Source organism: Stenella coeruleoalba (assembly GCF_951394435.1).
Source record: "Stenella coeruleoalba genome assembly, chromosome: 8".
NCBI classification, from domain to species: Eukaryota; Metazoa; Chordata; class Mammalia; order Artiodactyla; family Delphinidae; genus Stenella; species Stenella coeruleoalba.
In genome coordinates, this window is record NC_137154.1 from 8,968,502 (window position 1) to 8,984,166 (window position 15,665).

The following is a 15,665-nucleotide window of genomic DNA, read 5'->3' on the forward strand; positions in this document are numbered from 1 at the left end:
TGCCTTTTCTAGCTTCTAGAGGCCACCTCCATTCCTTGACTGATGACTCCCTTCCATCTTCAAAGCCAGTGACGGCTCATCAGATCATCACTCTGACACTGAGTCTCCTGTCTCCCTCTGTGATCTTTGTGATTACGTACATGGAGCCCACCAGATAATCCAGAATGATCTCTCCTTCTCAAAACGCTTAATTTAATCATATCTGCAAAGTACACTTTGCCTGCCACGTAAGGTAACATAATGAGAGATTCTACGAATTAGGATATGGGCATGTAGGGGCATTATTCTGCCTACCACATCTCCTTAATTTGGCCCCTCCCTGGAGATTCTGGATTTATTTTGGGAGCTTGTAGAAGCTGCTTCTGTTTATTCACAGGGACACATTGTAAGAAACCATATTCTCTAAAATCATAGATTATCAGACTTTGCTAGTTGAAATCATATCAGTGAGAATAGAACATCCCACTCTTGCCTGAAGGATCTCAGCCAGGCCGGTCACTTTGACACATAAACAGCTGTAGAGCTCAGTTAAGGGGGTTTCGAACAGAACGTTCCGCGTTCAGATTAACACAGTGTCCAAGCAAACAGGACTTCAAGTCCCGTTCTCAGCCAGAGTCTGACATTAATCCCTTTCATACAGCTGGGCTATGCTGTGAGCCTCTAAAGTACCGCTTCTTTTAGATTTGACCTATATTGCCTCACCCCTACTCCCACCGCAGGTTCCTGGGTTTATGAGTCAGGCGGCTCCGAAATGTCTTTCTCAGGCCATCTTTTCTCCGCTGTGGGGCCGACGGGTGATGGATGGTACAAAGGGCAAGATGTAAGTGGGGTGGGGGTGGATGTTACAAGCCGAGGAGGCGGGAGGGGCAGAAGGGAGCCGGGAGCCCCAGGATGAGAGGGGAACACAGGCTATAAGCCAACTTCCACTGTCACCTCTGGGCCGAGAGCAGCGTGTCCTCAGTTCTCACAACCACCGCTTAAATGCAGGTTATTAATTCCTCCATTTAAAAGAGGAGAAGACGGGAGCCTAAGCAACATGCCTCGAGTCACCAAATCAGGAACTGGCAAGCATGGATTCCAACTCGGTTCTTTGAACTCCGAAGTCTGTGCTCGGGAACCGCGGCCTTTCCAAGTAAATGTCCGGGAGAAGGGCCCCGCCCTGCATCTTCTTCCACAGACTAACGAACACCACCGCCCTGCCGCCCCCAGGGAGCGCCTAAAAGCCTTAAGGCTGGTGACGGACGCCACAGTCTCTGAGCAAAGGTACGACGCGGCCATTGATATCACGTCTAGTTATGTGGACCAATCCCCAGAAAGTGAAAGAGCAGAGGGGCGGGTTTATGCAAAACACACAGCGCTTGAGCAGGAAGGCGAAGCAGTAAAAACCTTATTTAAGGTCTATTTCCAAAAATTTAGTTATCATTATGAAGCAAAAATAATGAAGAATTGGTTTTAAGCAAGATCACACATTAAGAAAAGTCTAATGATTAAGCCATAAAAGTCACCACAACCGTAAAAGCTATAGCAAGAGTAACGCTGGCCGGCAGTGAAACTTACCAGTATCGCTTCTCGGCCTTTTGGCTAAGATCAAGTGTAGTATCTGTTCTTATCAGTTTAATATCTGATACGTCCTCTATCCGAGGACAATATATTAAATGGATTTTTGGAATTAGGAGATGGAATAGGAGCTTGCTCCGTCCACTCCACGCATCGACCTGGTATTGCAGTACTTCCAGGAACGGTGCACTCCCCTTCGGGGGAAACTTTTGGTTGTTAAAAGAAAGAATATAATTATTCAAGTATTTTGCTGTTTAGAATACAGAAAAACTTTATCATGAAGGTTAAAGTTTCTTCATTTACTTGTTTTATTTAGTTGTTATGGGATCTATTTGCAAGTGGAAGTTTATGATTCGTATAGTTCTGTATTAAATAACACATACGCTTCATTTAAGCTTGGGTCATGCGCTATTTTCCGTATGTCCGTTAGCTGCTGTGCAAAACATGAAATCGCTGATACTGTTTGAAGTCCCTTCGGCAAAAACTCTAAGTTCTCCGAAAAATACGAGAAAACCAACAAAATGTGCATAGTTAGAAGAATTCTGAGCTGCTTGTTTTTTTTTTTCTTCTGAGAACTCATAAGTGTTCACGAGAGATTCTGTTTCGCCTGCCATGAAGTGTATCGCAGGAAACCCGTGTAGTCCCACCATCATGAGACAACTGCGATTATTCTTTAAACTGTTTTCGGTGCTTCCGTCATTGCAGTAGTATAAATCTACCGCCGCTGACGCGGGTTTGAGTCTTAATCCGCGCAGATCTCCCCACAAAGATTTCGTTTCAACGCCGCAACTGTTGAATCGCGTCGCCTGTAGTTCGTACTCCATAGCAAGAGCAACTACGGCGATGAGAAGGCCGCACACCACCTTCACAACAAAGAATAATTCTCGCTCGCCGTCCGCGTGCAGGAGTGGAGATGCAACGCAATCAAAAATAAAGGAAGTATTTAAAAAGCCATCAGAAAAAACAGTAAGTACTCCAGTAAGTTCCGTACAAAATGGAGGAATCCGAGCACCGACTTTTGGTCTGGATTGAACTAGATTGAGAGTGTTCTTTTCTCGGTAATGCAAAGCCAAGAGCAAGGGTGAAGTGTTACTCTCCGCACTCCTACCGCCAGTTCTCTACCGGAGTCGAAAATAAAGATTGCTTCTCTCTGCAAGAGTCAAATCCGCCGGGCCACAGTGGGGTGCTTTATTCTTACAGACGTAGTTTAAAACAGCAAAATTTCTGAAAGGCTTTGATTTCAGGAAACAACACTTCTCCGTACGTCACTCCAGAAAGGGAGTCGTTGTTATTTTGTAAGTTGCATTTTATTCTGAGGAGAAGTGTTGTTAATTCTGCAGTTTTTTCACTGTGAGTTGATTTTTACGATCACCAAACCTCAACGTGAGGGAGAGCAATGCCCTACCTTACTTTTCCAAAAGGATATACGTATACGTAAGAGTGTCTCTTCGTTTTCCCAAACACTATTCGTGTTGTTTTCTCCTTCTTTAATTATTTTTCTTTTACGCTGCTTTGGGTTTTCATTGCTGCACGCAGGTTTTTAATCCGTTGCTGCGAGCGGCAACTACTCTTCGTTGTGGTGCGGGGCCTTCGCATTGCGCAGGTTTCTTTTGTTGCTGAGCACGGGCTTCAGGCGGCGGACTTCAGTAGTGGTGGCACGCGGACTCTAGAGCGCAGACTCAATAGTTGCGGCACACGAGCTTAGTTGCTCCATAGCCGGTAGGAATTTTCCCGGCGTAGGGTTCAAACCTGTGTCCCTGCATTGACAGGCGGTTGTTTGATTACTGTGCCACCACAGAAGTCCCCTTTTTGTCTTTTCATACTCGAAGTTGAAGCCCTCCGCTTCACTAGCGTTTCAATCATTTCTGAAATGGTCTCTTACCTTGTCTGGTACAGGAAATATTACATGATGCTTTGGGGTAGGGAAACGGACTACGGATGCCTAGACCCGGCATCGCGGTTCAGTTAGGATACGCTTCACTCGAAGTTTAAAATGGTCAAGTTACTGTTCAGATCTCCACAAGAAACATCTCCAGGTTTCTGGAGATGTAAAAGCGAAAGCAACTGGCGCGCAAAGGGATTTTTTTGTTTTTTTAACTGTTGCGGTTTAACTCCCGGAAACCGCATTCCACTGGGTCGGACTCCGCGCGCGCTGGTGACGCAGCTGCTGCGCCGGAAGTGCGAGCCGTAGGTTCCGGGACTCAGCTATGGCTGCTGCGGCAGCACGCTGGAATCATGTGTGGGTCGGCACCGACACCGGCATCCTGAAAGGTGGGGGGCGGGGGCGGGAACCAGGGGCGGGGGTCGCCGTTTGGGGACATTGGCGCGACTAACGTCCGTGTTCCACAGGCGTGAATCTTCAGCGCAAACAAGCGACCAACTTCACGCCGTCGGGACAGCCGCGGCGCGAGGAGGCGGTGAGCGCCCTGTGTTGGGGCGCGGGCGGCGAGACTCAGGTGCGCAGCCGCTGGCAGGCGGAGCGAGGGGCCTGGGGCACGGCCGCCTCCCTCTTCTCGCCATTCTGCCCTCCTCTGCTCGCAGATCCTGGTGGGCTGTGCGGATGGGACAGTGAAGCACTTCAGCACCGAGGAGGGCAGGTTCCAGGGTCAGAGGCACTGCTCCGGAGGGGAGGGCATATTCCGAGGCCTCGCCCAAGTCGACGGGTAAGACCGAGCCCCTTGCTGAAACGCTCAGGTCGTAGGGAGAGCTTTGAGGTTCCCGTAGGACGGCCGAATAATGGCGATCAACCTTGAGGTGACACGGGCCGGGTCTGCGTGACAGGGGCCTTTGTCCTGCCGAAGTTCATTCATTCCTATAACAGACATTAACTGAACACCTACTGGGTTGTATATAGGCATTGGGCGAAATGCAAGGGATTCAGGTCAACCAGACACAGTACCTGCCTTCATACAGTTTGCAGCCTCCAGGGTTTTTCTTTTGGCTCCATAATCTTTTGGATGACCCTGAGCCCGTCATTTAATAGTTTCAAGTGTTTTTCAGTGGGGGCTAACAACCACCAACAAGGTCGTGAAGCTCCCAAAGTAAAAGATAGGAAAGTGCTAGGTTGCAGGCCTAGCTTCCTTCCGAAGATGAAGAGAGAGGCTGTGAGCAGACTGTGTAGGTTTGGTGATGTTAATTCTGACAGGTGAGGTGGAGAAGGCTTTGTGGGGGTGAGAAGTTGGAACTGGCCCTTGAAGCATGGGTAGAATTTTGAAATGTGGAGAAAGGAATAAGGGCATTCTAGAAAGAAGCTCCTGCCTGAGCAGAGGCCAAGGATTGGTGTTAGGCTACAGGGTACATCACAAGAACGATAAATAGCATTTGAAGGTTGAAGCTGAGGCAACGTTTTTCCTTTTTATTTTTTTTTCCTATTATTTGTGAGGAAGCATTTTAATATGAGATAGGCAAGGTAGTTTGGGACTAAAGGTAAAGGGCTTTAAGTGCCAGGCCGAGAGCTCTGCACTTCTGTAGGTGGTGGGGAGTTACTGGTTTTTGAGCAGGAAATGCTGCAGTCAGAGCTATGAGCTTGCAGGAATGTGGAGGATGGATTGGAGAGAAAGCAGTTGGGAGACTTGCCACAGCCCAGGCAAGCCTAGAGCCTGAACCGAGTTGGGAAGGGTGGGCAGATATGAGAAAGAGTATAAGCTTGACTGTACCGATACTGGGGAGAGACTTGCTTGGGCTTCATGGGACGCATACTTTGAGGGAGAGATTGGAACCCCGAACAGGGAACTTGAGAGAAGAAGCTGGTGTTTGGTTTTGGCCGAACACTAAATCCAGAACAGTCCCATTTCAATCCTTTCAGAGCTACTGATCCTGACCTCTGGTGACTGACTCAAGATTCAGAAAGACTAGCAGGGCCAGGTGCCCCAGACGTAGCTGTGGAATAGCAAAGGCTGTCTGTTTTGGAGTATCAGACTTGATTTCCAGCTCTGGTGCTGACATTTATAGCTGAGTGGCAAATCTTTTAATTTCTCAGAGCTTCAGCTTCCTCACTTATGAGACTGGTAAACCCTTACCTTGTTGAGGAAATTAAGTAAGAGCCATCAAGCCCTGCCCAGACCCGAGTAACCTAGAGGCTTCCTTAAGAGCAGGACTGGTATGGGACCTCCCTGGTGGCACAGTGGATAGGACTTGATGCTCACAGGACGTTCAGGCCTGTGTGCAGGAGGCCAGGGTTCAATCCCTGGTCGGGGAGCTAGACCCCACGTGCATGCCTCAACTGGCAGTTCACATGCCTCAACTAAGGAGCCTGCGAACTGCAACTAAGGAGCCTGCCTGCTGCAACTAAGACCCGGGGCAACCAAATAAATAAATATTTTTTAAAAAAGGAACAGGGCTGGTAGGAGGGAGTCTAGTTCATATGAATTTGGGCGTGGGTCGACTGGGGCCAGAGAACAACCCTGCTCCTTTTTTTAACCCTGAGTCTATCCTCCCTTTGCCGGCAGCACCCTCATCACATGTGTGGATTCTGGGATTCTTCGAGTCTGGCATGACAATGACAAGGAAGCATCCTCTGACCCTGTGAGGCTCCCCTGGCCTGATCCTGATGGTTGGGGGAGGTGGGGCCCAGGGTAGGAGCCAGATGAAGGCTTTGGGGGAGGGAGGAGGGTAAAGATCTGGAACCGACTCTCATCTCCCCTCTCATCTTCCATTCTTTTCAGCTCTTGGAACTGAGAGTGGGCCCTGGGGTGTGTAGGATGCGCCAAGACCCAGCGCGCCCCCACATGGTTGCCACAGGTGGGAAGGAGAATGCTCTGAAGGTGTGGGACCTGCAGGGCTCTGAGGAGCCTGTGTTCAGGGCCAAGAACGTGAGTGATGGGGGGTGGGGAGGTGATGGGGGGCAGGGAGGGGCTGGTTCCGAGGTCCAGGGAGCCTGAGGCCACTATGTCAGAGACCAGCTGGGCTTTAGGGGACAATGGTAGAAGGCAGGAGGAAGGGGCACACTGAGCCCTCCACAGCCCTGTCCCCCATCTACCCACCCTACCAGGTACGGAATGATTGGCTCGACCTGCGGGTTCCCATCTGGGACCAGGACATACAGTTCCTCCCTGAGTCACAGAAGCTCGTCACCTGTACAGGGTACCACCAGGTGAGGCACCACCCCACCCCTATCTCTTTCTGGGCTTAAGCAGCCTCCTGGAGAAACAGCCTTGCTGTGCAGGCTCGGTCCCCACCATTCGGCACAGCCGCCCTGCTTGCCATCCTTCTTCCATCCCTGAGCTCCCAGAAGAGGGACGACTTCCCCCGTCTGTTCCAGCCCAATGGCTGAGCCGGTGATCTTCTCTTACTACATTCTAGGAAGGAGTTCCCTGAACTGTGATTCTTCCTTTTCCTCCCACCTGGAAGAGAAAAGAAGGGAGTGTCCCCTTCATAGTAGAATCACATGGTTCAGGTGTCATGAGAAGACGTGAGCTGGGTATCAAGAGAACTGAGTTCTGGTCCTGATGCAGCTTCTGATTTGCTTTCGGACCCAAGCCTGACCCTCTACTAACTGGCCTCAGCTCCTCAGCTTTACAGGAAAGGTCCACATGGGGATCTTTTCAGTGGGTCTCTCTCTCTCTCTTTCCTTTTTTGACTGCCCTGCGCTGCATGCGGGATCTTAATTCCCCGACCAGGGATCAAACCTGTGTCCCCTACAGTGGAAGCACAGAGTCCTAACCACTGACTGCCAGGGAATTCCCAGCTGGTCTTATGTGAAGTTCTAAGACCCAGGCAGGCCTGGGTGGCTGTATTTGCCCTGTTTCCTTTGCTCCTACATATTGAAGTCTGCTATTGGTGAGACGCCTCTGCTCAGAACACATATGAGGGCTTCCCCTCTCTTCCCTGTTGAGACTTAACGTCTTTCTCTGCTTGAAATTCAGCAACTCTTGACAGTTGGACTGACTTGCTTTTCCATCCCAAGAGGGGAGTACGGGGGGATGGAATGCTCATGCATGCAGACCATGGGAATGCTGCCGCCTCCAGGCTGGGGGACCTCTCTCCTCAGCCCTGTATGTTCATGCTCCTTAGCAGCTGTCTCTCCTCTACCCCCCAACACACAGAGAAGAGGAGTGCATTTCAAATGGGAGTTTCTCTGAAAGAGTGGGTTGTAAACAAAGCAATATATGAGGAGGGAATGAAGATGTGGAGGAGCCGGAGGGCATCTGTGGAGTGCGGGTACTGTTGGTGATGCTTCAGCCTTCCTCCAGGTCCGTGTCTATGATCCAGCCTCCCCCCAGCGCAGGCCGGTCCTCGAGGCCACCTACGGAGAGTACCCACTGACAGCCATGACCCTCACTCCTGGGGGCAAGTGAGTGTTTAGAGGGCAAAGTGGGGCTTGGGAAGGACTCCAGGGGGCCCCTGCTGACCCCATGTGCCTCTGATCTCCTCAGTTCGGTGATTGTGGGGAACACTCATGGGCAGCTGGCAGAAATTGACCTTCGGCAGGGTGAGTGGACTAGGGAGCCTTGCGGAAGGGGAAGGGGTGGGGAGGAAGGGCAGGATTCCCTCGGACGGGGTGCAGTGGAGCTGTTGAGCCCTCTTTCAGGTGCCAGGTTGCCCGGGTGCAAATCCTGGTTCTGCCATAAGCTGTGTGACCTTAGACAAATTACTATGTCAATTCCGTGCCTTAGTTCCTTCACGTGAAAAATGCAGATATTAATGGTAATTGCCATCTCAGCATTATGTTAAACGAGGATTAAATGTTGAAACATAAAGTGATATGAACAGTAAACACTCAATAAATGGTTGTTGGCTGGCCAGCTAGCACTGATTGCTACCGCCTTCTCTAGGGCGCCTACTGGTCTGTCTGAAGGGGCTGGCGGGCAGCGTCCGAGGGTTGCAGTGCCACCCTTCAAAGCCCCTTCTAGCCTCCTGTGGCTTGGACAGAGTCTTGAGGGTACACAGGATCCGGAATCCACGGGGCCTGGACCATAAGGTGAGAGCCTGCTGCCTCCTGTTCCCCGGATTCATGTTTCTATTTCTGCAGGCTTGGCCCGTTAAGGTCCCTCATCTTTTGCAGGTTTACCTCAAATCTCAACTGAACTGCCTCCTGCTGTCAGGCAGGGATAACTGGGAGGTAAGCAGTTGGGTCTGGGAATGTGGGAGCTAAGGGCACAGGTGTGAGGACTTCCCTGTGAAGAGGAAAGGGAAGCAGCTGGAACTCAGACCTGGGACTGTCCATCCATCTGCCAAGCGTAGTCCTAAAAGAGTTACTGCCAAGGGTGAGATAGGCACATGGATGGACATGGTTTCCAGGAGCAGGAAATAAAAGGGGTGGTGCCTGGAGGAATTATTCCCCTTCCCTGTGGGTCTGACTCCTAAGCTCTTCTCCCACTCACCAGGATGAACCCCACGAGCCTCAAGAGCCCAACAAGGTGCCCTCAGAAGACACAGAGACAGATGAACTCTGGGCTTCCTTGGAGGCAGCTGCCAAGCGGAAACTCCCCGGTTTGGAGCAGTCCCAAGGCGCCCTCCAAACCAGACAGAGAAAGAAGAAGAGGCCTGGGTCCACCAGCTCCTGAAGAGCTTGTGCTCACGTTGTAAATAAACAGCTTAATACGTACCACGACCCTGAGCCTTTTGTGTTGGCATAAAGGAAAGAGTGGCGGCTGCTCCCTGAGCTGGGGTGATGGGGCTATCTGCTGTCACAAAAGCAGGGCCGGGAGTCGGCGGGCTGGCGTGGGTGGAACCGAGTGCGGGGGCCGCGCGTGGGGCCATGGGCTGCTGCCAAGGCAAGGACTTTCAGACTTCGGGTGAGCAGGCCAAGGAGGCCGGGTCACAGGAAGTTCAGGAAGGTGGGACCGGAGACACACAAGGGTGCCCAGGGAGCCGGGAGTGCGGGATGGACCACCCGGAGGTTGGACTGGGGAGGATAGAGCTCAGCGGCCTCGCATCCTCGCAGGCAAAGAAGGGGTCGATGCAGACTCGGCGGAAAACCGGAATCTCAGGTCGCACGAAAGGCTTCTGATCACTGTGCTGTGGCGGCGGCTCTCCCTGTTCAGCCGTCGGGGCTCCTCGCGGTCAAACAAGAGGCAATCAGTCCAAAATCCAAAGCAGGCGTGTACGTTCCAGGAGTGCAACCGGGAGGGGATCCAGGAGGAGCCGGAGAAGGGGTGACCGCAGCCCTGTTCTCAGTCCGCCCCAGCCTCCCTCCAGAGAATAAAGTTTCTAACTTGTACCTGCCTGAGAGCTTGTGCCTCCAAGGCTCGCTTTGCGCACACAGGGCGCGGGCACCACCAGGGCTGCGGGCTCTTTAAGGCTCCTCCCCCGAGGCTGGCCCATTCCCTTGGGCCCCAGGCTCCCGTTCCTTGGGGGCGGGGCCACGGTTGCGGCCTAGCCAATGGGAGAGCGGAGTTGCATTAGCGTTTGGGTGGAGGGGCGCGTCTCTCGGGTCGCCGGGCTTGAAAAGGCGTGGCACCGCCCGCTCGTCACCGGGGGTGGGGTTACGTGTGGGTGACGTGGCGGCTTCTAGTCTTTGGTCGGGTTTCGGCGGCTTCGGTTCCCGGGGTGAAGGCGGTGACGACCCGGGAGATTGTGGCAGTGGCGGCGGCGGCGCCAGGCGGCAGAGAGGAGGTAGGACACGCTCTAAGAGGGGTCTGACCGCAGTGTCTGCTCTGGGCAGCTCTTTCCGGGGACGGCGCGGGCTGGGGGGAAGGGAACCAGAGGCCAGCGGGCAAGTCCTGCCGGCACGGCTCGAAGTGAGCGAATACGTCGCCGTCCAATCAGGAAAGCCCCTGTTGAGAAAGACGTCGGCCTTAGCTAATCAGTGGTTGCAGTCCTCCAGACGGTGGGACTTAGGCGAGGCGAGGGTGGTACTTCCTGCTTCAAATAAACACCTAGAGATTTCCCCCCTCCGCCCACCGAAGTGTGTCCCTCTCAGGAGGTCCGTCACCGTTTCTCCCTGACGAATCGGAGGAACCCGTGGATACGAGAGGGCCCACTTAGGGCCTAGGGCAGTTGCACGGGCCGGACTGGAGCTTCGGAGCCACAGGACCTGGCTCTGGCCCTGCCTCTCCTTCAGGGCCCCGGCCCGCGCTCTGGCCGCCAGAACCAAGTTGGAAGAAGAGTCTGAGGAGCCGGACGGCTTGGGCCAGAGAAGAAGCGGGGTCCTGCCCGCTGCGGGTCGGCCCCAGGATCTGCGGGTGGCTTCGGGCGCGAAAGTCCGTGCCAAGTGCAAAGGGGCCCCGAGAATCTGCTGGTTGGGGGGGATTTGTGGGGAAGGAGGCTGCCTGGGGAATGACACTCTCCCCTCCACCACAGTCCAAGGTTATGCGTCTCAATGATCCCGCGGAAACGCTACGGGTCTAAGAACACGGATCAGGGTGTCTACCTGGGTCTCTCAAAGACACAGGTCCTGTCCCCTGCAACTGCTGGCACTAGCAGCAGCGACATCGCCCCTCTGCCCCCCCCAGTGGCCCTGGTCCCTCCCCTTCCCGACACCATGTCCTGCCGGGATCGGACCCAGGAGTTCCTGTCTGCCTGCAAGTCCCTGCAGAGCCGTCAGGTAAGGACCTGGAGTGGGAAAGGCAAGAGTGACTCATACTCAGACCTGGGAGACGCGGTGCTCCAGCACCGTTGGTTGAAGTAATTCTTGGGGGAGCCCGATGGAGAACTGGTCCAGCTTGGAGAGGGTGGTAGGATCTACCAAGCAACAGAGAAGAGGTGGGCTAGCTAATCTAGAGGTAAGGATCGAGGCTTTTTTTTTTTTTTTTTTTTTAATCAGGAATTCCCTGAGCGTAGGGTTGCTATTCTGGAAGGAATATCTCAGCGCAAGAGGTGGCTGCAAGTATATTTGGTTTGGATGAAGAACAGGTTCTTGAAAGAGCTTTTAGCTCAGAGACAAGCACTTTGAATTCTAGTTCCAGTATAATTTTACCACGTTTGCTCTGTGACAACACAGAAGTTAATCTAGTTGGATCTCAGGTTTTGTATCTGTAAAATGAAGGAAGGTTTCTAAGTAAGTAGTTTTTTTTTTTTTTTTTTTTTTAAGTAAGTAGTTTTAATCAAAACCACTTTGGAGTGCTTTTTTAAAAATTAGATTTGTCTTGGTCCAGACTTTCTGAATCCAAGTGGAACCTGAATAAATGTAATTTAAAATATTTTTACTGGTCAGCTCTTGTTAGCTTCTCTTCTGTACAATCTCCAAGAGTTTTACATTTATTCTTTCTGATTCCCGGATTGGAGGAATAGAACGGTAATACTAGTTACCATTTATTTAGTGCTTAGAATGGACCTGGTATTTGGCTAAAATAATTTACAACCCTTAGTTTTTTTAATCTTAGCAAGAACAAGAGATGTGTGGATTGTCTTCATTTTACAGAAGAGGAAGTAGAAATTCAGAATGGTTTAAGCAACTTGCCCCAAGCCCCTTATGTAGTAAGAGGTGGCACCTAGATTTGAACCCAGGTCTACCTGTATGGACCGTCTGGTGGAGGATGCCACTAGTGTTAGAGGGTGAGTTTAGTAGACACCTGAGGAACAGTGAAAGCTGGAAATGGGGAGGGAAAACTAAAGTTTTACCTCTTGACGTTGCTTTTCAGAATGGAATCCAGACAAACAAGCCAACTCTGCGTGCTGTCCGGCAGCGCAGTGAATTCACCCTCATGGCCAAGTGAGTTGACAGAAGTTATGTGGTGGGATGACCACTGTCTGAGGAGAGGTAGCCTTGCCTGTGGTGACCTTGGCCGTGAGGACTGGGATTGGTTGTGCTGGTGCTAATGTGGGAAAGGCCCTCTCCTTCCCTTCCCGCAGTGTTCCCATTAATGCTCGTTTGCAGGCGCATTGGGAAAGACCTCAGCAACACATTTGCCAAGCTGGAGAAGCTGACAATCTGTGAGTGTTCTCGGGGCCTTTCAGAACTGGGGCAGTGCACCCGGGAGGGCGGAGGAACCATACTCCCTGAGCCTGGTCTTCAGCCTCACCTGTCGTGACTTCTTGTTTGTCTCTGCAGTGGCAAAGCGCAAGTCCCTCTTTGATGATAAAGCAGTGGAAATTGAGGAGCTAACTTATATTATCAAACAGGTGAGCGACTAGCGATCGGGAGAGCCCAGCATTTCAACTGGATCACTTCCATCATTTTCCCTTGCTCTAGGGTCCCAGAGAAATTTTCTAGAGCCAGCCCCAAACATCCCGCCATCCAGTGTGTCAGTGATCATCTACTGTGTACAAAGCACCGTGCTGGGCACTTGCCACACAAACATTACGAGGCAAGATACCTGACTTCAAGGGCTTATTGTCTAGAAGAGGTATCCAGCTCATAAACTCACACTTACAATGAATAGGAGGCAAATGGTACAGAAAAGATCTTATGAAAAGATGAATGAGATAGTCTGGGGACACTGGGAAAGATCTTATTGAGGATGTGACATCTGAGCTGGTTTCAAGGCTTGTGGAGAAGCAGTGGAAGAACGTGCCAGACAAAGGAAACAGTGTGTGCAGAAGCATGTCTTATAAAAGGGAAAGTTCAAGTTTTTGCTCAGATATCACCTGCTCAGGGAGGCCTACTGTCACCATGCTGTTTACTACCCCAGCAACCAACTCTGATCTCGCTTATCTTGCTCTATTTTCTTTTTTATAGCACTTGTTACATTCTAATGGTCTCTATAATTAACTTATGTTTATTGTTTGTTTTCTCCCACTTAAGTCATCTTCCCCCAAAAAAGAAAAAAAAAGTGCTAATGCCATAAGAGCAGAGATTTTTCTTTCTGTTTGTTCATGGGTGTGTCCCAGATGCCTGTAGCAGTGTCTGGCAGGTATTAGGTACTCAGTATGTGTTGATTGAATTGAGTGATTGGCAGCAAGTGAGACTGAAAAGGTAGACTGGTAGCTGTCTGTGAAGATCCTCATGGGGGCTTGCTAAGGAGTGTGGAATCACTCTGAAGTGTGTGGGCTGCAAAGACGATTAGAACCTGGATTCCAATTCTGTCTGCAAGACCCTAGTATAGCAGTTCTAACAGTGTTATTTGTTTCTTTCCCGGAACAATGTAATAAGAATAAAATGAGAAATTGAATGACCATGGGGGAAAAAGGAACACCCTGGAGCATGAACGGTCAGAGAGGCTAGGGAGGAGGCTTGTGCAGTTCTCCAGTATGAAGATGATTATGGCAGAGGCCAAAGGGCAGACACATTCAGGAGATGCTGTGCTGAGTAGAAAAGAGAGGGTTCCGTTAATTACTGGGGCATTATCGCATAGGCATTTAAGAACCGCTGACTGGATTTAGACAGACTTCAAATCCCAGGCTCACCAATTATGGTGTGACCTTGCGTAAGCTACCTAACTACTCTGAGCTTCAGTTCTCTTATAAATAAAAAGGGGATAATAACAGTACCCACCTCACAGGGTTGTTACAAGGATTTATTAGTTTATTTTTTCAATCACTCACATTATTGAGTGACTTTGGCTGCCTGGTTCTGGGGATTCAGCAGTGAACAAGACAAATGCGGTCCCTGCCCTTGGCAACTTCCTTGCTGAATGGGTGAACTAGACACTATACAAGCAAACAGAAAAGACAGTTTCAGGTAGCGGCACATCCTATTAAAGAAATGAGGTGAGTGAGTTCCTCAGGGTAGGGGCCTACTTTACATGGGGTGATCGAGGATGGTTTGGCTGAGGAAGGGACATAGAGACCTGAATGGTAAGGAGAAAGTTGGTCATCCAGAGATCTGACGGGGGCACATTCCAGAAAATGGGAATAGCAAAGGGAAAGGCCCCGAGGCCTGGGCAGCCTTGATGTGAAAGGCTGTGAAACAGGCCAGTGTGGCTGCAGCACAGCCAGTGAGAAAGAGGCCTGTGGGGGGGGTGAGGTCAGAGGAGTGAGTGGGGCGAGACCTCATAGCCCGTGTAAGCTAGGTGAGGAATTTGGATCGTGTACTAAATTTAGTGGGAAGCTCTTGGAAGATTTTGAAGCAGGGGAATGACATGCACTATTTTTGGTTTAGAAGGTCACTCTGGTGGTTGTGTGGAAAGTGGATTGTAGGGGGCAAATTCTAAAAGGAAGATCACTTAGGAGGCTCTGGGCAATTTTTAGAGAGAGGACAGTTTGGACTAGGGTAGCTTTGTTAGAGAAGGAGATGAGTGGACACATTCAGAGTATATGTTGGAATCAGCTGGGTTCTTTGTGGGTTCCGTGTGGATTAAGGGAAGAGAGAGGAATTGAGGATGATTTCTTAAGGGTTTCGTCTGAGCACCTGGTGAGCGGTGGTACCATTTACCAAAGTGGCAAAGAAGGAAGGGGGAATAACTGGGGGGGAAATTAAGAGTTGTTTTCTATGTTAAGTTAAGAGAAAGTCATAAGCTGCTTAGCAGGTTGCATGGCGCACAGTAATCAAACCCGAGACTGCTGTTCTGTTCACAGAGTGCTGAGTATGTAGTAAACGCTCAGTGTAGGCTACGGTTGTGCTGTGGCATATAGGTTGGGTTAAGGAGATGTCAGTATGTGACTTAGAAGCTTCTAGCTTGGGCAACTAAGTGGGGAGTAGTGCCATTTTCTAAGTTCCGGGGGGAGGAGATTTTATGGGGGAAAAGCCTGGAATGCAGTTTTGGACACATGACTGTGAGCAGGCTCCATTAACTCTGAAGGGACAGAGCAGTCAGCAGCAGAAATCGTCCAGGGGTCTCGAGAGAATCTTTGGGGCTAGGATACTAATTGGAGGAATACTAACTGGGGGTACTGTTGGAGGGACTCTAGAAGTTGCCTAATCTAGTTTTTTGGGTTTTTTTTTTTTTAACTTTTATTAATTTATTTACATTTTGGCTGCGTTGGGTCTTTGTTGCTGCCCGCGGGCTTTCTCTAGTTGCGGCGAGCGGGGACTACTCTTCGTTGCAGCGCATGGCTTCTCACTGCAGTGGCTTCTCTTGTTGTAGAGCACGGGCTCTAGGAGCGCGGGCTTCAGTAGTTGTGGCTCGTGGGCTCAGTAATTGTGGCTCACAGGCTCTAGAGTGCAGGCTCAGTAGTTGAGGCACATGGGCTTAGTTGCTCCGCGGCATGTGGGTTCTTCCGGACCAGGGCTCAAACCTCATCCCCTGCATTGGCAGGTGGATTCTTAACCAGTGTACCACCAGGGAAGCCCCTAATCTAGTTTTTTTCTTAGCCTGTATCTTGAGCTCACTACTTTTGACCTCTTC

The 15,665-nt window shown here is 50.8% G+C and overlaps 2 protein-coding genes across 4 annotated transcripts in view; both read left to right on the forward strand.

The window, feature by feature from the left end:
* The first annotated feature begins 1,494 nt into the window (after positions 1-1,494).
* Positions 1,495-9,098, forward strand: WDR74 (WD repeat domain 74). Of its 2 annotated transcripts, none has more exons than XM_079929821.1 (11): positions 1,495-3,828; positions 3,907-4,013; positions 4,099-4,220; positions 6,006-6,081; positions 6,222-6,368; positions 6,548-6,649; positions 7,749-7,849; positions 7,932-7,987; positions 8,331-8,476; positions 8,561-8,617; positions 8,883-9,098. In XM_079929821.1, exons 1-11 carry the CDS (start codon positions 3,765-3,767, stop codon positions 9,060-9,062), a joined length of 1,158 nt encoding a protein of 385 aa, XP_079785947.1. In that variant the 5' UTR covers positions 1,495-3,764; the 3' UTR covers positions 9,063-9,098. The 2 variants fall into 2 exon arrangements, with proteins under 2 accessions (XP_079785947.1, XP_079785948.1); XM_079929822.1 differs by having other exon boundaries at positions 2,507-2,523.
* Positions 9,099-9,982: 884 nt separating this feature from the next.
* The window catches only part of STX5 (syntaxin 5), a 28,215-nt gene continuing 22,532 nt past the window's right edge, over positions 9,983-15,665 (forward strand). Inside the window, exons 1-5 of one of the 2 annotated variants that reach the window (XM_079929416.1) lie at positions 9,983-10,113; positions 10,801-11,044; positions 12,081-12,151; positions 12,317-12,372; positions 12,491-12,561. In XM_079929416.1, coding sequence (XP_079785542.1) covers positions 10,820-11,044; positions 12,081-12,151; positions 12,317-12,372; positions 12,491-12,561 — 423 coding nt within the window. In that variant the 5' untranslated portion in view covers positions 9,983-10,113; positions 10,801-10,819. The remainder of the gene's footprint in view (positions 10,114-10,800; positions 11,045-12,080; positions 12,152-12,316; positions 12,373-12,490; positions 12,562-15,665) is intronic. The other variant, XM_079929417.1, reaches the window with a different exon arrangement.